The 26,678-nt window shown below is 43.9% G+C and overlaps 1 protein-coding gene across 2 annotated transcripts in view; it reads right to left on the bottom strand.

Annotated features, from left to right (window-relative positions):
• MYO1D (myosin ID) overlaps positions 1-26,678 on the bottom strand; it is a 297,886-nt gene that overhangs the window by 87,091 nt on the left and 184,117 nt on the right. For both annotated transcript variants that reach the window (XM_068262768.1, XM_068262767.1), the window contains exons 2-7: positions 17,110-17,318; positions 15,959-16,052; positions 11,727-11,892; positions 8,894-8,947; positions 6,266-6,361; positions 6-122 (exon numbers count right to left, since the gene is read on the bottom strand). In XM_068262768.1, the coding sequence (XP_068118869.1) occupies positions 6-122; positions 6,266-6,361; positions 8,894-8,947; positions 11,727-11,892; positions 15,959-16,052; positions 17,110-17,149 (567 nt within the window). In that variant the 5' untranslated portion in view covers positions 17,150-17,318. The remainder of the gene's footprint in view (positions 1-5; positions 123-6,265; positions 6,362-8,893; positions 8,948-11,726; positions 11,893-15,958; positions 16,053-17,109; positions 17,319-26,678) is intronic.

Raw genomic sequence — 26,678 nt, forward strand, 5'->3', positions numbered from 1 at the left:
CTCACCAGATGCAAAATAGCAGCCAGGATTTTATGGACAGTCTGGATCTCTTCTGGTCTGAATCCAATCACTTTCATGGCCTCTGACACTTCCTTGAACTCGGCTGTATCATTACTTGAGGACTGGAGGGAAAATAAGGATGGCATCACACAAGCATCAAACACACATGTGATAAAGAAACCAGCTAGCCCACCCACAATTTATGTTTTGTTATGGGTAGACAACAGCAGGCTAAAGCTATCAGGGCTGTGGAGTCGGAGTCGGAGTCGTGGAGTCGGAGTCGTGGAGTCGGGCAATTTTGGGTGCCTGGAGTCGGAGTCGGAAAAAAATGCACCGACTCCGAATGAATTTGTAACTGTAATTAAAATAGAAAATATGATAAAATGTTCTATTTCTCAGATAATAGTCATTAAAAATAATGTATATATACAGTAATAGCTATGCTTAGTCCACAAAAATGAAATAAACCAATCAAAATTAGTTACTTGTGCTGCTTCAATAAAGCAGTCCCCGTATTTTTAAGGTCAGATATACATATCTGATTGTGACTGTATATATGATTTGTACACAGGAATCTCTTATATATACTAAATAACATCTATGCTGTAAGAATAAAGCCTGATGTGTAGCTGTGTCACTAATAGAGATGGTCAACGAGATGGAAATAATTCTGCATTGATGCTGATTTATGCAAATGTATGCACTCCCTTTGCTGATGAAATCAAATAATTTGATATGTTATTAAAATTTGGTTTGGTGACTACAAATTAAAGGGTAACTGAGACGGATGAAAAGTAAAGTTTTATACATACCTGGGGCTTCCTCCAGCCCCCTTCAGGCTAATCAGTGCCTCGCTGTCCTCCACCACCCGGATCTTCTGCTATGAGTCCTGGTAATTCAGCCAGTTAGCGCTGTCCGGCCGCATGCCGCTCCCACAGCCAGGAACATTCACAGCCAGGAGCAATAGTGCTGCACAGGTGTAGTATGCTCCTGGCGGCGGAGTGTGTGCATGCGCACTACGCCCGACTGGCTCAAGTACCTGGACTCCTAGCAGAAGATCCAGGTGGTGGAGGAGGACAACGAGGGACTGATTATCCTGAAGGCGGCTGGAGGAAGCCCCAGGTATGTATAAAACTTTAATTTCATCTGTCTCAGGTTTACTTTGTTACACAGTAGTACTATACTCTACATATGCACTCCCCCCAGAGCTGCAGGGAATCCACTGAGAATGCTGTGCACATTGAACACAGAGGTGTTATCTGTCACCCATATACCTTGTTCAGATTGTGCATGAAGAATGTGTAATAGAGGAAGAATCTCTTTATTCCCCTGCAGAGTACCTGCACATCATTCTTACATGTACCCACACTTACATTGCCTAGGGCCTGATAGATGTTCTTTGTTCCGGTTTGTACCTTTTACAAGTACTCTTACCAAGGACTAGTTTTAGTCTAAAGGGAATAAATATAGTAGTCTACATATCCTTCTCACTTCAATTGTCTTGTAAAATTCCTAAGCGTTGGCAGTTAAGAGACGAATTTCATGTTACATACTTTTAATCAACAAAATTGTAATATGCAAATTAGAGGAGTCGGAGTCGTGGAGTCGGAGGAATCCTAAACTGAGGAGTCGGAGTCGGTGGATTTTTGGACCGACTCCACAGCCCTGAAAGCTATGCAGGTTACTTACATTTTCACCTGTTATGACAGTCACCCCCTGATCTTCCCCTCAACCCCTCTGTGCTCCCCGGCACGATAGCCTGCTCCCCCCCTTCTTCCCGCTACCTGCCCGTTGTAGCCCAGAGCATGCAAGGCCCAGTTCACATTGGGTTAAAAACAACGGTCCATCTAGCGGACTGTAATGGACACTAACGGAGGTGAACGGATGCGATATATATATTTCAATAGGATACGTTCACATTGCTCCGTTCAAACAGATCAATTTTCCCTATATGGCTGAACGGACTGCAGGCTTGGGTCTGTAGCGATTTTTCCAGTTCAACGCATCCGTCGCATTGACCTCACTCTAATGCAGGGGTCAGGAACCTTTTTGGCTGAGAGAGCCATAAACGCCACATATTTAAAAATGTAATTCTGTGAGAGCCATACAATATGTATCAAACTGGCAGTGTGCATGCACAGCAGAGGGCTGTCCCGGTTGCCATGGTGATGTGTATACAGTTGATCCGCCGGGTAGCGAAAGTGTCAGACACGTCTTCAGCTTCTTTTGGGTTTCAGCAACATCAGCAATTTCCCTGAGAGCCAGACAGGTGAAATGCCGACTAACAGCTTGTACAATTAGCTAGCCTACTTGGGGGTAGATTCACTTTGTAGGACGAGATCCCCGCACTTTGGCCCAGTTGACAGGCAGCCTATTGGGCCAATCAAAGTGTGTGGATCTCGTCCTACAAAGTCACTGGACCTGACAGGGTACAGAGTAGGACAATTGGAGCGGCCGTTAGTTTTGGGGGGGAACGTGAGTAAGTTAGTAGTGCGCGCTACTGCAGTAGCGTGCCCACCTTGAAAATGTTACTTGCGCTGCCACGCTAAGCCGTGCTGCTTGATCAGTGCAGCTTAGTGAATCAACCCCTACTGATATGTATGGGAGTCAGATGTAGCCATCAAAAAATCCACATCTGGCTCCCGAGCCATAGGTTCCCTACCCCTGCTCTAATGGAACAGAGGGTCACGGATGCAAAACTGATGCCATTTAAAAAACTGATCCGGTACAAGGATTAGGTTTTCATCCATGCAAGTGTGAACTGGCCTTTAAGCATAATAACATGCACCAAGTCACAGGAGGCAGACAGCAAGATGAAGACAGGGAGCATGAAGCCGCTGGGGCAGGAGAGATACAAAGATCTATTGTGCAGGGACCCCGGGTAGCATATAAAAGTCGAGGGTGTGGTCAGGGTTTCAGCAGTGGGAGCAGCAACACTCAGGGGCACTAAGGCAACTGCCCCCTTTGCCTTAATAGAAGCTCCAGGCCCTGCATATGACCTTTCAGCAGCAACTGCACACTGATACAAGAGGCTACCACCTAGGTTTATTTTCTGTACTTGGTTATTACACAAAATAGAGCAGAGGAAGTGACATTGCTTTAATGCTCATACATAACAGGTCTAATAAGAAACCAGTTTAACAAGCCATGAAGTTCTGATCAATAATGCAACACACTTGCAATAGTGACTTGAGCAAAATGACTCATCATTAGCCTTTATTCATTCTCTTGTTCTCTGAGTAAGCTAAACTGCTGAACAAAGCAGGGGAAACAAAAGTGAAGGGAACTGAAAAGTAGAAGCAGTGGGGAACAGCCTGGAGGCTCAGAGTTCAAGCAGAACACACACTGGAGCTAGTGTACCATTGTGTGTTTACGCTTATACTGAAGGTTTCATGTCAATATGGTGGTAAAATAAAGAATACTTCCCCATTTCTCCATCAAGGAAATACTGATCATGTTGAACATCAGGTGTAAATGTCATAATATACGCCTGCATATGGAGACAAAAAGGAGAAAAACCGCACACTGTGATACTAGTAGGTGAGGGCTCTAGGCCCTATAGCAGTGATGGCTAACCTTGGCACTCCAGCTGTGACAAAACTACAAATCCCATCATGCCTCTGCCTCCCCGAGTTACCCTTAGAGCCGTCAGAGTATTGCAATGCCTCATGGGACCTGTAGTTCAACCACAGCTGGAGTGCCAAGGTTAGCCATCACTGCCCTATAGGAAAGCTCTCACCTGGTTGTTGAGCCTGGAGAAACCGGTATAGGTTTGCCAGCTGTCATGCTTGTGTCCCTCTTATGCCGGGGCCCTGGCTTGCAAGGATATCCTCACGGTCTTGGATGGTGATCCAGTCGGGATTCCACTGTGGTTATTTGGAACACGCTGTGGTAGGCATCTAAAAGTTTTTCTGTTCTCGGCCAGTACAAGCCTGATTTCCCGGCTATGAGTGTAGGAGATAAACAGCTAGCAAAGCAAGGCGGTGTTAGCCGCAATGATATGCAAAGGCTGCGTTTAAAAATGTTATTGCAACGCGTTCCCAGTGGAGCCCCTATGATTTATCAAGAATAATATTTGTATGCGTGATAAAGCAGGGGTGCTCCCCTAGGAAACGCGTCACAATAAAATAACCACAGTGGAATCCCGGATCACCATCCAAGACCGTGAGAATATCCATGCAAGCCAGGGCCCCGGCACATAAGAGAGACACAAGCGTGACAGCTGGCAAACCTATACAAGTTTCTCCAGCCTCAACAACCAGGTGAGAGCTTTCCTATAGGGCCTAGAGCCCTCACCTGCTAGTATTCCAGTGTGCGCTTTTTCACCTTCATGTCTCCATATCCAGCACTGTTCTATACAGGTATCAGCACCTGTAATACAAGGGGACCCGCAGATCGCTCTCTGATAGTAAAACTTACTACCAGAATCCACAGATCTACATAATATATACGCCTAGCTTTCCATCCAAAAAGATGACAATGACCATCTCATTTACATGTTGCAATTTTTTTCCCTCCAATCAACAACTTGGGTAATTCTCTGGCCTAGATGTTTGTACTTAAAGAGACTCTGTAACATTAAAAACCTCCCCTGGGGGGTACTCACCGCGGGTGGGGGAAGCCTCCGGATCCTAATGAGGCTTCCCACGCCGTCCTCTGTCCCACGGGGGTCTCGCTGCAGCCCTCCAAACAGCCGGCGACTGTGCCGACTGTCAGTTCAAGATTTACCTTTGCTGGCTCCAGCGGGGGCGCTGTGGCGGCTTTCCGTTCCGAACTACACGGAAATACCCGATCTCATTCGGGTCCGCTCTACTGCGCAGGCGCAGGACACTTGCGCCTGCGCAGTAGAGCGGACCCGACGGCGATCGGGTATTTCCGTGTAGTTCGGAGCCGACAGCTGTCAGAGCGCCTGCGCAGGAGCCAGGAAGGTAAATATTGACGTCACCGCTGCACGGACTCCACGGAGGGCTGCAGCGAGACCCCTGACGGATGGAGGACGGCGTGGGAAGCCTCATTAGGATCCGGAGGCTTCCCCCACCCGAGGTGAGTACCCCCCGGGGGTTCTTTTCATGTTACAGTTCCTCTTTAAAATGTAGAAGAAAATATTGGAGCAGGAAGATCGCCATGCTGTCTGGCTGGGCTGTCTAGAGCCAGAAAGAATCACAAATATTTTCATAGGTAAAACAGTTCTTCTGTACTCAGCAGATTATTCAACTTTTTACCTGGAGTTAGAGACACTGAAGCAAAAAAATAAATAAATTACGATATAATGAATTGTATATGTGTAGTACGGATAATTACTAGAACATAAGTAGCAAAGAAAATATCCTCATATTTTTATTTTCGGTTATATAGTGTTTTTGTTTTTTTTTTATAACATTGCATCATTCTCTAATATTTGCAGATTACACACTACTCAGCATTCTAAATGATTTTACAGAGCAGGCCAGTGAACTATTGACCTGTCCTCTGCAGAGAAAAAGAAAATACAGCGACTTACAGTTGAGATAACAAGCTTCAGAAGACAGAGCTCTCTGCGACATTGAAAGTCGTGGAGCTCAATGGCTCTTTTGCATAGATGACAACTGGCGTTTCTTAACCCTTCCTTTACTGGAAACAATATTAGACTTATGTCTCTGCTCCTAATGTTTTATTTCTTAGTTGTACTACACATACAAATCATTACATCATAATTTTTTTCTCGCTTCAGTGTTTCTTTAAGCCTTAAAGCAGGATTAAACTCTGACATAACATTCAATTAAAATGTGTTTTCCTACTTTATTACCTAGTTACCATGTTTTATTTTCTTAACAATTATTATCATCCGTTTACAAATTAAAAGTGACAAAAGTAGTTTATCTACATTAAAAGCTGCCATTGCCTTATATTGCATAGCTGCTGTATTTATAAATTAAAATCTATCTAGTGATCACTTCTCAGCTCTCACCGCTTCTACTATGTGTGCAGCTCAGTTTCAGCGCTGCTGCCAATGTCCACTAATTGTAGCCGAGATAATGTAATTACCACTTTGAATTTCGCAACAAGCTTTCCACTGAAGAAGAAAGTGCTGTGTTAAACTGTTTGAATGCTGTTCTGCTACCATTTTTTGTGGTAATAGGTTTTATGCTGTAAATAATCTTTTAGAGCAAAGAATAAATGCGGAGTTTCATACCACTAAACCAGATAATTTGAGTAAAAACTTGAATGGATACAAATAGCTTTGTAAACGTAATGTAAATCTCTAACACCAATGGGCAGTACTGACCTTGACTTGAGCCAGGCTTCGGGTGTAGGTGTAAGAAGAGAGATCTTTCTGCAGGTGAAGGGTACGCAGGGTTTGCTCTGGTGCTCCCAAGATCAGCTATGGAGAAACAGCAATACAGTTACCCCGACATCTCTATACTTCAAATGAAAATAATGTCAATTTACTGAAGAAGTTGGAAGGCGTAATCGGGTTTAGGATTCAATTCTCTACCCTCCACTAGAAAAAATGCAGTTATTACATTTAACAATAAAGGGAAAAAAAAGAGAGAAAAATAAAGATGAAATGGCAATGTTATTAATTCATGCTTTAGTATAACATTCTCTATCCTGCACTAGAAATTCTGTATATAACACTGTAGAGGAAATAAACATTTATGGAAGAACTTAAATGTTATTTATTTGGCTTTATTTTACTGCAAAGGAAGGCTATGTTTTCCCGCTCTAAGGCAAATCTCAAGGACATCTTCCTGTGGAGACCTTAATAAAGGAGATTTAGTGTGAGTAATAGTGGCTGTACATAGTGTACTGGTGAAAGGGAACCGAGGTGAAAGTGATATGGAGGCTGCCATATTGATTTCCTTTTAAACAATGCCAGTTGCCTGGCAGTCCTCCTGAACCTATGTCTCTAATACTTTTAGCCATTGACCCATAACAAGTACGCAGAAGATCAAGTTCTCTGACTGGATTATCCATATGTTTGTTCTAGGGTTTTGTCTGAAACATTATGTATGCCAGAAGATCAACAGGACTGGCAGGCAACTGACATTGTTTACAAGGAAATAAAGATGGCAGCCTCCATATCCCTCTCCCCTCAAGTTCCCTTTAAGGGCTCTGCGTTTGACACAGGAGACCAGGATTTGAAACTCGGCTCCTGTTCAGTAAGGAGACCTGGGGCACGACTCTCTAACACTGCTAATGCCCACTGTGCGCGCCCTAGTGGCTGCAGGTCTGGTGTTTTGAGTCCGTCAGGAGAAAAGCACAATATAAATGTTATTTATCTTGTCTAGTAATGGTTAGGTAGTTGATCTGTGTGCTATAGGTTGTTAGTTGATTTATGTGCGATAGTGTATACTAAAAGTTCTAAAACTGTACGCTGAAGACCACTGTTAGCCTGAAGTTATATTTCAGATAATCCACAGCTGTAATACTGTATACAGGGTGATATATAAATGAAAGTTTGTGCTGGCATTTACAGACCTTTAAAGCTGTAGTTCACCCTCACTTTTTAATGCATATTAAATGCACAGTAAAATTACACCGAAAAGCAACACAGAAAGTTTTGTGAACTGAATTGAACAAATTTAATGAAAGTATCCGGCTGGCTGGGCCCAGTAGCTCCATTTCCTGCTTAGTTGGCAGTGAGATTTCATTGGTCAGAGAGCTGACCATACTTCTCCCTCTCATCTCAACATCAATCTGCATGTGGCTGTCAGTGAGGGGTCTTGTTGACTCTCACTGATGGTGCAACACTTGTTTGCAGACTTGACTGGCAGTGCTGTCCCACCTCCATCACTTCTACTTACTCCTTTGCCTTGCTGTCCATACTTGCCCTCACCATTGGTTCCTAAGGGACCCCCTCTTCCTCCACAAGCCCATGTGGTACAGCTGAGCTGATTTTTTTAAGGTGCACTACATAAAGGTATTTTCCGGAGTACATTTTTTATACATTTAAACATGTATTACTATTGTAGTGGAAGAGATCAAACAGGTTAATAAAAGTGTTGCCTGGATATGGGCTTCAAAGGACACCTCTATTGAGAGTTATATGAATCCTGACATACTGATTTCCCTTTTAACTATGCAAATTGACTGGCTGTCCTGCTGCTCCTCTGCCTCTAATACTTCCAGCCCTAGACCCTGAACAAGCATGCAGATCAGAGTGAGGCATGCAGTAAGGCTCCCTATGCTAGATGATCTTTTCTATTTGGCACTTTTACTGGCCTGATGAAGTGGGTCGAGACCCGCGAAACGCGTTGCCTGTGCTAATAAAAATCCCTTGCATTAACTACAGAGGTTAACGCCATTGAGGTAAGCTACCTCATATCACTTTTCGATTTTAAGCTAATTTTAGATGCTTTTATTACACCAGGGCGCCTCTTTCCCTTTTACGTGCTAAGTATACCCCCGAACACATCCTGTCCGAGGGGAGGTGGCAGACCACCAGTGGAGTTCCCACAGTGGACTCTGTCCCCCTTTTTTCCACTAAGAGAGCGACCATCCTTCCGGTTCTGGCTAGGACCACCCCGAGTGGAGTCGGGTTTATTGTCTCCACCTGCTTCCTGTGGTTGGTTGCCCCCAGCAACCTCCCTTTTGTAAGTAGTGCTTCTAATTTATTTTATTTTATTGTGGTCATTGACATATTGCACTACTGGGCTCCCGTTTTTTGTCTCCTGTGACTGTTTCTACAGGGTGTTCATCTACCCCTACTACAATTGCAAGCATGCAGATCAGATGTTTCTGACTGAAGTCTGACTGGGTTAGTCACATGCTTGTTTCAGGTGTGTGATAAAGACACTACTGCAGCTAAAGAGATCAGCAGGACTGATTTAAAAGGAAATAAATATGGCAGCCACCATGTCCTTCTCAAGTTAAGGTGTCCTTTAACAATTTTATGGCATATAGAACTAACCTGGTAAAAGGAATGGAAGTTCCTCTCCCCTAATTGCTGGACAATGACACGAGACTAAAGAAAGAAAACAAATATACAGTCATATATTTTCTTATGAAGACAATACACTTCTATTCTTGTATTATCATTATAGAATACATTGATATTTGAAAACATGTTGATGTTTGTGAACAGCTAGTACAAATATGATATAATGTAAACATATTTTTACCTGACAAAATATTGTAATATGAAATGTGACTGGACCCATGCCTGATCTAAGGAATGAGTTGGTGTTTGCTACTCAAAAATGTTTTAGTTTAATAAATAACAATAAAAAAATGATAAAGGAGTTTTTGTGTTCTGATTTGTACACTCTGCCTGATCTCTGCATGGGCTAACAATGACAAATATTCAACCTCCACATTGATCACTGCCTATTGTTTTTGCCCAGACACATATGAAGTAATAAAGGAATACTGTAGGTGGGTCGGGGGTAAAAAAAGAGTTGAAATTACCCGGGGCTTCTAATGGTCCCCCGCAGACGTCCTGTGCCTGCGCAGCCACTCACCGATGCTCCGGCCCCGACTCCGGTTCACTTACGGAATCTCCAACTTTAACCACTTCGCCATATCTGGACGCATATATCCGTCCAGATAGGCAGTGGTGCTGCAGCCGTGTGGTGCGCGCGATCGGGCGCACGCCCGCGCGCCCCCGCTGCCTCCCGCTGCCCCCCCGATCAGTGAATGGGAATATAATTCCCATTCACCGATCCAAGTCCCCGGCAGAAATACCGACGCTTTCTCATCAGAGAGCGTGGTATTTCTGCCCCCAGGAAACAATTTCTCTTCATTTTAGTTCCTAGATGCGACATCGTTCGCATCTAGGAACTTTTTGAATGTGGCCATCTTGTGGCCAAATAGTAAACTGCACCCACATACCTGTATTGAATAAAAAATACATTATTTTACATCTAAAATTGGCTATTTACCTCCCAAACTAAAATGACCCAAATACATTTTTGTATTAAAAAAAATAATTAAAAAAATTACAATTAAAAAAAAAAAAACGACATAAATAGTTACCTAAGGGTCTGAACTTTTTAAATATACATGTCAAGAGAGTATCTTATTACATTTTTTAAAATTATAAGCTTGTAAATAGTGATTGACGCAAATTGAAAAAATGCACCTTTATTTCTAAATAAAATATCGGCGCCATAAATTGTGATAGGGACGTAATTTAAATGGTGTAATAAGCGGGACAAATGGGCACATAAAATGCATGGGTTTTAATTACTGTAGCATGTATTAATTTTAAACTATAATGGCCAAAAACTGAGAAATAATGTTTTTTTTCCATTTCTATCTTAATCTTCCTGTTAAAATGTATTTACAGTAAAGTGGCTCTTAGCAAAATGTACTACCTAAAGAAAGCCTAATTAGTGGCGGAAAAAACGAGATATAGATCAATTAATTTTGATAAGTAGCGATAAAGTTATTAGCGAATGAATGGGAGGTGAACATTGCTTGGATGCATAAGATTTTCGAAGCTGTAGGCTGAAGTGGTTAAAGTCGCAAACCCACCACGCCTGTGTGGCTGCATCCTTGCTCCCGCCATCGGGAGCATACTGTGCAGGTGCAGACAGTACTGCGCCTGCACACTATGCTCCCGGAAACGTCAGTGGGAACAAGGACGCGACCACACAGGCACGGTGGGTTTGCGACTTTAAAGTTAGAGATTCCGTAATTGAACTTGCGGTGGGGACCAAAGCATCGGTGAGTGGCTGCGCGGGAAACAGGAAGTCTGCGGGGGACCATTAGAAGCCCCGGGTAAGTTCAACTCTTTTACCCCCCCCCCCTTCCACCCCACCTCCCCCTACAGTAGTCCTATAAGCATTTTCCTTTGTTGCTAAGTTTAGGACTATCCCATGTACATCTTTAAATTGCTGTGTAACATTTGTTAAGCTGAGTACCACCACTACAGACTTTGCTATGAAAAAACTGCTAATAAAATGATCAGGCATACTACACACCTATACTGCCAACCTTTATCCAGGACATGAAACCAACAGGGCCGGATTTCTGGAAAGGCCACAAAGGACCAGGGGCCTTGGACGGCTGCAGCCCAAGTGAACGGCTGGACATGGAGGTGGGGAGGGGTGGCTGGGCATTGAAGAAGGATTGCGACATATGGAGCAACACAAGGAAAAGGGATGCTGCTGCTCAAGAAAGCTATACATGAAAGCGAGAGGCTGCAGCACATGGATATTACACATGGAAAAGGGGCTGCACATGGAAAGGGGGGGGGGGGGGCACCAAGAAAAATGGCCTAGGGCATTCAAATTATAAATGCAGCCTTGGAAACCAAACAAAACCATACAAGCATGTCTGCCATTGATATGAAGTTCTACAGAGGCCATACTCCCTTCAGAAGGGAACTCTACACAGACCTCTGAAGTGTCTTCACTAAAATTGTTTTGAGATAGATTTGTATGCATGGCATCTCTTTCCAAGTTCTCAGGTTTAGCTTCTCTACATTTCATGCCCAAAAGTTTAGATCTTCTATGAGCACCAGGCTCCCAACACCTAGCAACAGCTCCTATTCCATGTGTAACCCCATACACAACCCCCCCCCCTCCTCCTTTTCATGTTTAGCCTCTTCTTTATGCAGTAGCTCCCCTTGGCCAAGACTTGAACAGCTGGCCTTACTAGGAGCCACACTATAGTTACACTGCTTGACCCAATTTTTAGATCTTGATGAAATCATCTTACAGGGGCCTTCCTCAGTCAAGTCATTCGTAATGGCTCTGTTCACACATCTTACACATTGCATGGTTTCTATCTGATCTCACCTTTTCCAGTAAGTAGTTATTGATATGACCACCGATAGGATCCCCTTTGAAGTCAAAATTAATATCCATGTACTTTCCAAACCGGCTGGAGTTGTCATTTCTGTTAGTCTTTGCATTGCCGAAGGCTTCTAAGAGGCAATTAGACTTGAGCAGCATATTCTTCACCCTGCAAAAGTGTAAACATATAAATACAAATTTCATGCACACAGGCACCTTGCATATGGGAAAACGCAAGCTGATAGATACTCATGTAAAAAAAAAAATATATATATAATTTTAACTGTTTAAAGGAATACTGTAGGGGGGTCTGGGGAAAAGGAGTTGAACTTACCCTGGGCTTCTAATGGTCCCCCGCAGACATCCTGTGTTGGCGCAGCCACTCACCGATGCTCCGGCCCCGCCTCCTGTTCACTTCTGGAATTTCAGACTTTAAAGTCTGCAAACCACTTCGCCTGCGTTGCCGTGTCCTCGATCCCGCTGATGTCACCAGGAGCGTACTGCGCAAGCACAGACCATACTGGGCCTGCGCAGTACGCTCTTGTTGGCATCAGCAGAAGCAAGGACACAGCAATGCAGGCGCAGTGGTTTTCTGACTTTAAAGTCTGAAATTCCAGAAGTGAACTGGAGGCGGGGCCGGAGCATCGGTGAGTGGTTGAGCGAGCACAGGATGTCTGCGGGGACCATTATGGCCCATACTCACGAGGGACTTTTGTCGCCTCAACACGCGGCGCGCGCGTGTTGCGGCGACAGGTCGCCCGTGAGTATGGGCCGTTGCACGCGCGCGCACCCCGAACTGTCGCCCGTCGCTCTTGTCGCCATGCGATTGAAAGTTTCAATCGCATGGCAACAGTCGCCGCCGCACCTACGCCGCAACTGTCGCTAGTCCGCGTGAGTACGCGGACTAGCGACAGCAACCTCCATAGAGGTAAATGGGGCTTCCGGCGGGGGGAGGAGGAACGTCGGCGACAGCTTCCGTCTCGCCGCTGGTCCCTCTTCCGCGTGTGTACGCGGAGGGACCTGGAGAGAAGCTGTCGCCGGCATGTCACTAGCACGCTCACGTGTGCTGGCGACAGGCCACTTCTGCAGCCCGTGAGTACGGGCCATTAGAAGCCCTGGGTAAGTTCAACTCCTTTTTCCCCGACCCCCCTACAGTATTCCTTTAACTGACCTAACACTAATTTTCTAACTTTAGTGAGAAAATGTTAATACATGGTTTCCACTCACTGCATAACATCGTTCTTCTTAGCATTAATGCGGTCAGAAGCCATGCTCACTACTCACTAAAGGAGGAGTTTCACAAGGAGGACAATGCTGAATATAATTTTGCCTTCTTAAAACAGAAGGTATTTGCGAGAATTCAGCTTTAAGGCTGCTTTCACAGTGGGACGTTACAGGCGCACGTTAGTGCAGCCTGCAACACAGCCCAACTCACAGTAATGAAAAATCAATGGGCTGTTCACAGAGCCCACGTTGCGTTACATTGTAACGCAGCACGTCTACATAACGTACTGCATGCAGTACTTTACATGCAGCTAAGCCGCGTTAGACTGTTTGCACATGCTCAGTAGGTTTTTTTTTTCATTTTATGGGCGGAGAGGAGGTGGGGAGAGGCTGCTACGTAGCCAGGCACATGGCTACTTATTATTCACTGCACTTGCAGTGTTTACATCCTGGAGCGGCCGCGGATTGGCTGGCGGGACCACGTAATTCTGAGAGCTCCGCTCACGTGGTCTCCGCAGTGCCTCCGACAGAGCAGGCGCACCAAGAGCTGCTTGTAACGCGGCTCTTGGTAGCGTCCTGCTCCAACACCACCAGGCGTTGCGTTAGGGGCACGTTATGTGCCCTATAACGTCCCCTGAACGCAACGTCCTGGTGTGTAAGTAGCCTAAAGGATACCAGAGTTGTAAATAAAGAATGTTCTTTTACTGACTTGGGGCTTTCTCTAGCCCCTGCAGCCGCCCCGTGACCGCGCCGGGACAAACCAATCCTCCGGTCCCCCACAGTGGTTCAGTTTCTTTTTGGCCTTGTTCACACCTAGGGCATTTTTGCTATTTTTAAGCACCGGCGATTTGCAAGGATTCCCTATGAGAGTGTTGAAGGAGAACTGTAGTGAGAGGTATATCGAGGCTGCCATATTTATTTCCTTCTAAGCAATACCAGTTGCCTGGCAGCTCTGCTGGTCTATTTGGCTGAAGAAGTGTCTGAATCACACCAGAAACAAGCATGCAGCTAATCTTGCTATATCTGTCAAAATTGTCAGAAACAACTGATCTGCTGTATGCTTGTTCAGGGCCTATTGCTGAAAGTATTAGCAGCAGAGGATAGCCAAGCAACTGGTATTGCTTAAATGGAAACAAATATGGCAGACTCCATATACCTCTCACTACAGTTCTCATTTAACATCTGAGCGGTTCGTTTCCGATTCGCTCAGCAAAGTGCGGCCTGTACCATTTTTAGGGCGGTTTTGCTACAATGGAAGGTATAGGCAAAAAGCGCATAACGCCCACAAAATTGCCTAAAGTATTTGTCTCGCTTTACTTCACGAGCAATTATCTTAACTGATGATTGGTGAGCTACACATAGTCTGCATTGGGACAGTGTTGAGGGAATGTTTTATACTATTTTGATGATCCATGTATAAAGATAGGTTACCGCTTTATCTCCCAGTATGTACGGTACTTTTGATGTTTTTACAAAAATTTTGATTTAAATGTGGCCATTATTATATGTGTCATTTGTGACAGCAGACCTTCACCCCTTGCTATGCTTTAACAGTTTTTAGAAGGAATACTGTATGTCCCTAATAAACTTGTTCATACTTCACGGACTTTTCTGTCATAAGGATTGTTTATTGCTATATGGATAGCTTTTTCTTTTTTCTTATATAGTTTGATACGAATCATCCATGACGCTATTTGGTATTACTAATTTGGCTCATTGTTGGTATTTAGCTGCTTGTTCTCACTCACACAGAGTTCCACTAGTGCTTAGCGGCTCCAGTGGATTAATTGCTGTGCAATAGCTTCAGCTGACATGCACAATAATCATATTTCATTTATAACAAAGGACAGATGGGTGGTGGTTGTAGGACAACCTGCTTCTGGCAAAATTAAAAATAGGAATCTGCAGGAGGGCTCTTTAATGCTACATACGATTCTGATTTTTGAGACGATTAACCACCCTGGCGTTCTATTAAGAGCGCCAGGGCGGCTGCGGGAGGTTTTTTTTTTAATAAAAAAAAAAAAAACTATTCCATGCAGCCAACTGAAAGTTGGCTGCATGAAAGCCCACTAGAGGGCGCTCCGGACGAGTCGCCTCCGGCGATCAGAATTAACAAGGAAGACCGCAATGAGTGGCCTTCCTTGTTTTGCTTACCTCGTCGCCATGGTGACAAGCGGAGTGACGTCATGGACGTCAGCCGCCTCCGATCCAGCCCTTAGCGCTGGCCGGAACTGTTTGTTCCGGCTACGCTGGGCTCGGGTGGCTGGGAGGACTTTCTTTCGCCGCTGCACGCGGCGGATCGCCGCAGAGCGGCGGCAATCAGGCAGCACACGCGGCTGGCAAAGTGCAGGCTGCGTGTGCTGCTTTTTATTTCATCAAAATCGGCCCAGCAGGGCCTGAGCGGCAGCCTCCGGCGGTGATGGACGAGCTGAGCTCGTCCATACTGCCCGGCTGGTTAAGGCCTCTTTCACAGTGGGACGTTGCGTTTGATGCGACGTTTATGTCGCATAAAGTGCCCCTAACGCAACGCATTGAAAGACTATAACTTGGACGTTATAGTACATTCTTTAGCTCTGCTTTTGGTGCGCCGTTTTCATCGTATACTGATGGAACGAAAGCGGCGCATGCGCTACATTTTTTTCCCTTTTTTTAAAACCTTACTGAGCATGTGCAACGCAGCAGATTTATTGCTAAACGCACAGCATGCAGCACTTTCTAAATACTGCTAGACGTTACACACAACGCAACGTGTGCACTGTGAATGTCGCACAGACTTTGTATTGCTGTGCGTTAGTCTGCTTTATAAAATGTTCTAACGTGCGACTTTAACGTAGCACTGTGAAAGAGACCTAAAAAAGTCCTGAAAGCTGCGTTTTTTCCCTATGTTTTTCTTCTTGACTTGCTAATATCCAGTGAAAATCAGAATTGCTTATCGGAAATTGAGATTTGCAGTGTAAAAGAAGCCTGAATCAGTATTTATCATTTCCATGGACCGGATTTGTCAGCCTTACCTTTCTACTTCAGCCCTCTGGCTGGGATTGGTGATGGCAGCTATGTACTGCATGATGTATTTACTGGCTTCTGTCTTACCCGCTCCACTCTCCCCTGCAACATATAGAAAAAGGATTAGTACACAGGAGGACAGAGAACAGCACAGAGACAGACATCATGGACCAACAGTGGCTCACTTTGATACCTGGGTCCCAATACTCTCAAATGCTTATTTGCATGGAATTGAGTCTGAGGACTCTACAATCTCAATACTGCTCTTACTTTTAATCATATAATAATAATAATAATAATAATAATAATAATTCTTGTATTTCAATTCACAGCCTGTCCTAGTAAAACTTGAAATGTAGGGTTCCTGAACAGATACATCAGTAGATAAATGTGAGCTTCTGAATTCCACAGAATACCAATCGGAAAACGGCTTTCTACGGTGGAAATCGGTATGCAGATATCTGATTCCCACAGAAATACCGCATTACCAAGACTCTGAAATTTTAGACCAATCACAACACTTGGAAGCATCAGTATTGTACTGCAGAAATCGGATTACTGTGGAATTTTAAGGCCAATCAGAAGACTCAGAAGTTTTAGGCCAATCAGAGGCTGCAGATGTGTACGGCACTTGCCGATCGGAAATGCATAGTGGCTTCTGCAATTTTTTATTCCTACAATTAATTCTATTGACGAAAATAAGAAAAAGTCACTTTCTGCAGAAATTGAATTAGACACTTATCGGAAAGTGGAAATCCGTCGGAATCAGAAATCGGCATTTCCGACCATCCTTACTAGTCACACAGATTCTAAGGCCAATATGTAATGTTGATGTACTTTGACCTAAAGCAGGCCTGCAGTGTAATATAAAGTCCACATTGCCAGTACAGGCAGCAGAAGTAATGAATAAAGCAGCATGAATAACTGTTAAGAAGCCGAAGTTTATGTGCAACATGCTGCCTTTGCACTGCATGGAAGGGTACTGCTGCTGAGAGACTGGCCCAACCTTCCCACCTTGCTGCAGGAGTGATTAGTTGTACAGGGACAGAAGCTTTGTTACTCATTTACATCTGCACTGCACCAGAGTGGAATTCCCCATTAAAGACGGGACAGTGGATAGGATAGGAAAGACAACTATAAAAGGAGTGCAGGGTTTTACCTGATATCACTATACAGGTGTCTTTACATCGCCTCTTCATGGCTTTGTAAGCTGCATCTGCAATGGAGAAGAGGTGTGGCGGTCGCTCATACAGCTCTCTCCCTTTATACTGCTCTATCACATCTTTCCCGTAGATTGGAAGGTTCTTGTAGGGGTTCACCGAGACCACCACCTCACCGATAAATGTGTAGATCCTTCCCTTCTCAAACCTGGAGCAAGAGATAAAAGCAACAAGAAGTCAGCAAGCCAGAATAAACATTAGTGTAACAAAAATTACAACTGCAAGACAAAGAAAACATTTTGGATTTAACAGGAAAAAGACATCCCTGTAAACAAAAGACTCCATTTAGGCAAAAAACCACCATGGTCAGATGAAAGTGAGCGCAGGTATGCAAGTGGTACACACATGCCCGGCAGATATCGCTGAAATCAATTCTTTGGCCATTACATGGTATGCACCACATGTCTGGAGAGATGATGGCTTCATTTTATTTTTTAGTTCGTGGAGTACATGGATTCAAAGGGCTCTACAAACAGGAAGTGCAGTGCAGGAAACCATCGATGGAATTAGCTCTTTAAGTAAGCCGATGCGCACAGATGCCTGTCACTCATCTCCTCCACCTCTGCAGATTGAAAAATGCTGGAATTCCCACATAAAGAGGAGCTTGTCAGCCATACTATCTCAGGAAAAAAACAAACATATATAAATACTTGCTCTACTTACATAACATATATATTGCACTGTCCTGATTTTAGTGATTTTTCTACAGTAAAAAAAGAGAAAATCCTCCTTCCGCCCTTCACTATAGAAAGTGCATTCTCCGCACAGTGTTCTCCCTAGGCTCTGTTAGCCGGGTGCTCCACCCGGCTAGTTTTGGTCAGCACCCGGCTGTCATCGGCTCACCTCCTCTGCTGTAAGCAGAGTTGTACAGAGAAGTGCAAGCCCTGCATTCTCTCATCTCACCCCACCAATGCAGCATGAGAAATATTGGCCAATCAGAGAGGAACAGAGGTGTGGGAGGGAAAACAGGAGGGAAAGAGGCTTCAGCCAATCAGGCTGCATTAGTTAAGTCTGAGGGGAAGTGGAGAAGCAAAAAAGGACAACCCAGCATGCCCTGAAACTTCCTTTGTGCATACCAAATTTTGTGTGTACCAAATAAGAGTCAGGTAAACTGGGCAATGATCATTTAACAACAAGATAAGTAATAGTGATTTTAACTTTTGGATTGCCTGCTTAGCATCCTTATTACTTGTTTACCAGATAAAAATAAAGAATTGATTTTTTATTTTATGCCCGACAGTTACACTTAAAAGGATACCCGAGGCAGTGCAAAGCTACCCAAGATAAGCACATGTTCATGTTGGATACACATACGGTACTTCTATGGGTTGTCCATTCCTCTCCTCATTTCCTCTAGACCCCATAATCCCTCCTCGAAAAATCAGACTTTTGGCTAAAGTCAAATTTGCAGACAGGAAGAGGCAGACTTGGGGCAATGTTCTCTCCTATAACCCTACCATTCCTTCCTGTTAACTTAAATGTGAAGCGAGGAATGTATAAACGGGCTAAAAGAGACCAAAAGCCCTTCATACATTCCTTGTGGTTTTGGGTCACCATGAACGATCTGGGTATCCCTTAGTACTGGTCCAAGCCCTATCCCATAGAGCCATATCAAGCTCTATGCAATCCAGACTTAAGAATCCTCACGTCAGGCTTACTCTAAGAGAAGTAAATTGAACAGGGAAGAGGAGGAAAAGGAAGGGACTTGGGAGGTAACATGGCAACAAGCCTGCTGCTTCCTGCTTGAAAATTTGACTTTAACCAAAAGTCAAATTTTTCAAGAAGCGATTACAGAAACCAGTGGGAACGAAGAGTGGAACATGCAGAAACGAGGAGGACAACACACAAGTATGTGGACCTAGTATGAACATAGCTATGTGCTTATTTTTGATAGTTTTGCTTTGGGTCAAGTGTGCTTAAAACTTTAAGGGTGATCTCCAAGCAAATGTATTATTTTAACTCTCAAATATGGCTGTCATTAGTATTGTGATAAGAAGTCTTGTGCTCAGTATTGCTGAGTGCAGAGTACTGCTGGAATCTGTAGGACATCTCTGGTCTTCAACAGGTTTCTAATGGGCTCTTGGATCAAATAAGAGTGTGATGTCATCGCTTCAGCAACCCTCTGCTGGAGAGACACACTCATGCCTATCATCGGAGGCTTTGATAGCATCGTGAGGCAACAGAAATACTGTATATATTTTTTAAAGTTTTAGTCACAAACCGTATTGGGTAGTTGACAACTATTTTTATTTGTGACTTTGGGTTCAGTTTTAGATTATGAAAAGTTATGAGGACCTGATGCTTCTTTTAGTGAATTCCGATAACAGCTGAGTACATGTCTTAGATTCACAACAGCTGACCGCAACTACCTTTGATGGACTGGAGGACTGCTGCTGGATCAAACTACTCTATTTAATGCGCAGTGTATCATCTGGAGCCCACAGAGAGGCCTTTTGAATTATAACAATAGAATGATTTATTTATTTCCTTATTCAGGTACAAATTAAAAACTGGAGTAATTCATTGTGGTGCTTCCTTAGCCAACTATGCAGGGTAGTACTGAATGTCAAACACTAGAGGGAACTGCTGCACAACCAAAAAGGAAATGCGTTGCAGAACTGGTTCTATTGTGGTCATCGGAAAGTAGCAGTTATGTTGGATTTACTGTGGTCTTATGTCTGTTTAGCGCTAGGAAATAACACAATCATAATTTGTTTAAGTTTACCTTAGTAAAGGATACATTTTGTAAATGAAAGTTAATTTGAATTCACAGTAAGAGATAGTTGACCACTGTATATATATAATTATTATTAAGTATTTATATAGCGCCGACATATTACGCAGTGTGTATATATATATATATATATATATATATATATATATATATATATATATATATATATATATATATATATCTTTTCACTAACTGTCCCTCAAAGGAGCTCACAATCTAATCCCTACCATTGCCATATGTCTATATTATGTAGTGTAAGTACTGTAGTCTAGGGCCAATTTTTAGGGGGAGCCAATTAACTTATTCGTATGTTTTTGGAATGTGGGAGGAATCCGGAGTGCCCAGAGGAAACCCACGCAGACACGGAGAGAACATACAAACTCTTTGCAGATAGTGCCCTGGCTGGGACTCGAACCAGGGACCCAGCGCTGCAAGGCGAGAGAGAGCTAACCACTACGCCACTACAACATCCTGATTTCAAATGCAGAGACCCCCCTGTGCAGCACTACTTAAAGAGGCACTATAGTGACATATAGAAGAATGCATTCAGTTATTCAGAATACCCCCTTTTACCAAATTGTTCAAGTTTGAGCATCAGAAACATTTCCTATATCCATATATTATTGTATATTGAATGTAGGCCCTACCCTCCCAGTGATGTTTAGCCTAGGCTATTTAGGTATGCAAAATTACCCCCCTACACCAAGCATTCTGGGTGACCAGGTATATTTTGTACTGGCTTCGGAATGCTTAGTAAAAAAACATTCCGCAGAGATCACCTGACAGGACTAAAGATACGTGGGATACATTTTAGAATGTAAATCAGGGTAATAAAATATTTTACAAAGGGGAAAACATTGACAAAATAATAACACTAACAACATAAGTTATAAAAAATAAAATTATCAGATTATTATGTTATTTTTACTACAGTTTCTTCTTGAGGTCAATACAATGAAAACTGGACCAAACACAGAGCTGTTGCCCAGATCTACCAATCAGAACCCTTGTTAATATATTAAGCCTGACTGGATGTCTTGAGAAACTTGCAACACTACTGGCTGGGTTTTCCTTTGTCAGTGGATTATCCCCAGTCTTTCCATTCTATTATTCCTCTAGCTTAATACAAGTGTTTCATAGGAGCCATGAACCTGTGCAGTTTTGAAATCTTGCTATTTTTATCTACTCAGCCAATAAAAGATATAGTTTAACACATAGAGCAGTACAGTGGTGAAGTGGTAAGCGCTCTCGCCTCGCCGGTTCAAATCCCAGCCAGGTCAACATCTGCAAGGAGTTTGTATGTTCTCCTCGTGTCTGTGTAGGTTTCCTCTGAGCACCCCAGTTTCACCCACATCCCAAAAACATACACTTAAGTTAATTGGCTTCCCGCTAAATTGGCTCTAGACTACGATACATACGCTACATGATACATACATAGACATATGACATGGTAGGGATTAGATTGTGAGCCCCTCTGAGCAGTGGCGTAGCAATAGGGGGTGCAGAGGTATCGACTGCATTGGCGCCCTTGGGCTAGAGGGGCCCACCCCTGAAACACAGTATTAGCTCTATATTGGTCCTGTGCTGATAATAGTCATTTCTATAGTTGTTTTGAACAATAGTGATCATTAACACACAGTTTCCCATCCCATTCTTGCACCTCTGACACTGTGGTTGTCCTTGATTGGTTTTAGTGTGTTGTATCAATTGTTATCCATAGCATGCTTAGGGGCGCAATGCTAAACTTGCACCGGTGCACCGGAGCCCCCGGCTTCTTAGCTACGCCATTGCCTCTGAGGGACAGGTAAGTGACAAGACAAGATATATACCAGGGCCGAGGAGTCGGGCAGTTTTGGGCACCCGGAGTTGGAGTCGTTGATTTCATAAACTGAGTAGTCGGAGTCGGATGATTTTTGTACAAAATCCACAGCCCTGTTAAGTATTAGACTAAGGAGTCGGAGTCTGAGCCATTTTGGGTACCCGGAGTCAGAGTCGTGGTTTCATAAACTGAGGAGTCTGAGTCGGAAGATTTTTGTACCGACTCCACAGCCCTGATATATATATATATACTCAGTACAGCGCTACGTAAGATGTTGGTGCTATAAAAAATACAAAATAATAATAATTATAATAATAGAGAATGATTGAATTACTGAGCTGCTAAGTAATTATTTCAGAAGCTACCACCCTACTGGTGCACACATTGACACCAGTGGGAGGAATTAAAAAGTGACCAATGATTTCTCCTGCTGACATCACTACCTCCAACTTGGTTCTGTCAATTCAAAGCAGTTCAAGTAGTTAAATAACATTTTTTCTTATAAATTAAGTTTGTCAAGCAGCATCGCAGCAGTTGGGCTGTGAGGATAGGAGAACAGAAATACTGGTTGCATTTTTATATAGATCAGTTTTAAAGATGTCCCCCAAAAAAATAAGGGGGAAAAAAAGTGTGTTTAAACAATCCTTCCCTCTTGTCTACTTACTCTCTTATAAATAGCTCATTAAAGGTGGCAACACATGAGTCAAACTTTCAACCAAATTGAATCATTTTCATTTAATATGTCAATATCGACTGATACCAATTCATCCAACCAATAACTGGCGGCGGAAGCGGAATGACACAGAGGCATGTCTTTTTGCACAGAACATGCCTTTGTGTCCTATTTTAAAAATTCACCCGGGTTCTCTTTAATTTTGCCAGTTGGACTGAGCAACTGCCATTTAGTAAGTGCTTTTGAAAATTACGAAAAAAAAACACTGAAACCCCCCCATGAGAGATGAACTAGTCTAAAACCTGTCAGATTTTTACTGCCTACAGTGACAGCAACATGGGAAAAAAAAAAAATTTTTTATAGTGTGTTCTACTGTGGAGCTAAAGTACATTTTATACATAGGAATATTTATGCATTTTTCAATGTTTTCATGATGGTGGTCTTTAATGATCAGTGCACACTTGGTCCACTGTCTGTTTCCCAAAGCAGACCAGAGAAGAATAATAGGCATGCTTACTTATGGGCCTATTCATGCATGTCTATTTTTATCACATCCATACTGTCCTGTTTCCGCAACAGGTACATATTTTTCTACTGCAGATTTGTTGCCATTTGATAATTGTCATGCAACCGCTCAGTAGTGGCAGTGGGCCCTGAAATGGTACAACATATGCATAAAATGATGTGGTACAGCTCCAGCTGTATCCATTGCAGCATGAACCGAGTCTCATTACAGCTCCTCTACAGAATAAATGATGAACTATTCTCTTCTGATCATGAATATTTGTGCTAAACACACAAGGTTTATGGCCATTTATTACTTATCTGGAAAGAAATACACTGCGGTCCATCTGTTGAGAAATATTTTTTAACAGTTACAGTAAAAAAAAAAAAAGGTGTGTGTGTGTGTGTGTGTGTGTGTGTGGGGGGGGGTTACAGGCAAGTTCTAAGCAGGACTGCTACTCATCATACTAAAATGTCTCTTCAGGTACACAACAAGGATTCCTAGTCTTAAGGTGGCCACTAACGGTCCAATTTCTAGCGAAAAATCGTTCGAGTGATCAGAAATTCTGATCGGATTGGTTGTAAATAATCTCCATTGGTGGACACAATCGATTATGAACGAGTGAAAAAAAATGTCGCCCGAATGAATTTTCGTTAAACCAAAATTTGGATTTTCTTGTTGGTTGTGATAGATAGGAAGTAAAGATTGGTTCGTTGATGGTGTAGTGAACGATTTATTACAATATTTCACTTCCGATCCGAATTTCTGATCGCTCAAACGATTTTTCGCTAGAAATTGGACCGTTAGTGGCTACCTTCATACCTAGTTCACTTAAAGAGAGTCTGAAGCGAGAATAGATCTCGCTTCAGACCTCATATATAGCAGGGGCACGTGTGCCCCTGCTAAAACGCCGCCATCCCGCGGCTTAATGGGGGTCCCTGTCCCCCCAAATCCCCTCCGTAATGCGGGGGAACGCTTTCACATTGGGGCAGGGCTAACCGCCGCAGCCCTGCCCCACGCGCGTCTGTCAGCGCGCATCTCCGCCTCTCCCCCGCCCCTCTCAGTCTTCCTTCACTGAGAGGGGCGGGGGAGAGGCGGCGATGCGAGTCTGATAGACGCGCTGGGAGGCAGGGCTGCAGCCGTTAGCCCTTGCCTCCAGGAAGGGAAAATCAGCGACCAAGTCTGCGACCAAGGTTTGCGGGGGGTGGGTTGGGGGTGAAGGGACCCCCGTTAAGCCGCGGGATAGCGGCGTTTTAGCAGGGGCACACATGCCCCTGCTATATATGAGAGCTGAAGCGAGATTTAGTCTCTCTTCAGTGTCGCTTTAATATACTATAGACTATGGACAACACAATTCTCTCCTTTACCAACAAATCAGATTCCTATTTGCTTTACCATTTTCTTTTCTGATACTTAAAAAGCCACTCCGGCTACAAACTGCGTCCTAGTTCTGTGCAGGGCTCATGTCAAGGAATGTAGAAGATCCTTGATTACTGGATGTCAGATACGCGACATGAAGTTCTTGGACAGGAGCCCATCTCCAACATATACTATAAGAGCAACCGGCTGTGCTCCTCTCCAGATACTGTGAGCCTTGTGCCCCACCAGTCTAAGCACAATCATCATCTAATGCTAGGTACACACAATGAGATTTTCTGCCAGATCGATTACTTCCAACATGTCCGATCTGATTTCCGATCCATTTCCAGTTCACTTCCATGGAAAATCGATCAGAAATCAGAACAGACATGTTAGAAATAATCGATCTGACAGCAAATCCATTAGAAAATTGCATCGCGTGTACCTAGCATAAGAGCCTGCCGTTAACATCTGGGCTTTTTCGGGTCCTGCTGCCAGTTTTTACAATGAGGAACTTTATCAGCAGAAGGATCATTTGGCAAACAGAAGGTCACTTTTGGGCATGTGCCTAGCAAACAGCCAGACGGTGGTACACTCAGTATAGTGCCTGGAGTTAGCCTTTCAAAAAAAATCTGGATGAGAAGCAAATGATTGTGTAATACAACATATTTTACTTCTTGTATAATGAAATAAAAATGGAGTATTGCAGCAACTTGTATGAAAGTGTGACAAAGGTCACAACTGTATGCAAAGGTAAAACATCTGTACATCATGTAGATTGTGATGCTGAAATGAAGCTGCTCTAGTAGAAAATCAGGGGAACAGTTACCTCCTCAAGGTGTCATGCCCTGTATGTAACACTATAGATTTGTTCCATTGCATGACAAGGAAATTCCTCTGTGGCCACCTATCTCCTGTATCTATGACATCAGCCTGTAGACCTTGGCCAAGGCCCTGACAAAGTACAAAATACAGTTATTCCTACCTCTGTACACAGCTGAGGGGTTAAGCAACAGAGAGCTGTAAACTGACTTGAGGCTCAGGCTATAAATAGGTCATGTTTCCTTTTCCAAATTTTATATAAAGCTCCTTTATACCTCCAAGTCAGCACAAGTACATCCAGAGAGAGGCCCAAAGCCAGCAGGAGGGATGGGGGAATCAAAACAACTCCGCTGTGGACACTGACAGCCACTGGTAATACAGAGCCAGACAGTTAAATGCTTCTTATGTATCCACCGACATGACACTGGCATCCTAAACTCATCCTCAAGCTGAGCACTCAGCACAGTCTTAAGGGAAATCAGTCACCAAACTAAACAGGTCTGATGGAAGATGTCATTCTAGGAGTCACAGGCAACATTATTACTTCAGAGCAGTGAAAGTCAGCCTATTTATTTCACTGCAACACAGAGACAGGGAAATGCACCAGCATGCAGCTTCCAGACACTAGGCTCTGTCTTAGATTTTACATGACCTCATCTGCATACTGTGCTAGAGCTCAATTTACTAAAGCCATATAAATCTTGAGAGCAGGGGCGACAAGACAAATAACATTTATATCGTGCTTCTCTCCTGGTGGACTCAAAGTGCCAGAGAAGCAGCCACTAGGACGCGCTCTATAGGCAGTAGCAGTGTTGGAGAGTCTTGCCTAAGGTCTCCTACTGAATAGGTGCTGGCTTACTGAACAGGCAGAGCCGAGATTTGAACCCTGGTCTCCTGTGTCTGAGGCAGAGCCCTTAACCATTATCCAGCCACATTTTAGGCATAGGCATTCCAGGCCTATTAATCCCCGCCCCCAAACTAAGCCCCACCACTCTCACAAACTAAGCCAGTGTTCTCCCCAGAATTTTTTCCAGCTGGGTGGCATGAAAAAGTAGCCGGGTGGCATGAAAAAGTAGCCGGGTGGCATGAGATGGAAATGCAGGGCAACTGTGCTTACAGCATAGGAGGATGTGAGGAGGTGAGCCGATGACAGCCGGGTGGTCACCAAATCTAGCCGGGTGGAGCACCCGGCTAAAAGAGGCTGGGGAGAACACTGTAAGCCATGCCTCCAGAAAAAAGCCACACCCCCTCAGGTGTTTGCGCCACCTTTTGTCTCCCTTAGTGCCATATTCTGTCCCCTTGTGCCCCCACGTGTATCCAGAGATGGATTAAGGTGAAATGGTGCCCTGGGCAATCAACGACTTTGGGCCCACCCTAGATGGCCACATAGCTTTTTTGGCAAGATTTGTTGGGGGCTAGCATAAACTGGGGCCCCTAGACTCTCTCCAGGCCTTAGGCACCTGCTCCCTCTAGTGCTGGAACCTCACTCTCCTCATGTAGCATGTGGTCAGGCTACATGCGGTAGGAGATGCAGGGCACTAGGGCGAGTGGTGAGCAGACAGTTGGAAGCACAGCACTTGACTCCAGCTGAGAGGT

This window comes from Hyperolius riggenbachi, chromosome 12, assembly GCF_040937935.1.
Source record: "Hyperolius riggenbachi isolate aHypRig1 chromosome 12, aHypRig1.pri, whole genome shotgun sequence".
NCBI lineage: Eukaryota > Metazoa > Chordata > Amphibia > Anura > Hyperoliidae > Hyperolius > Hyperolius riggenbachi.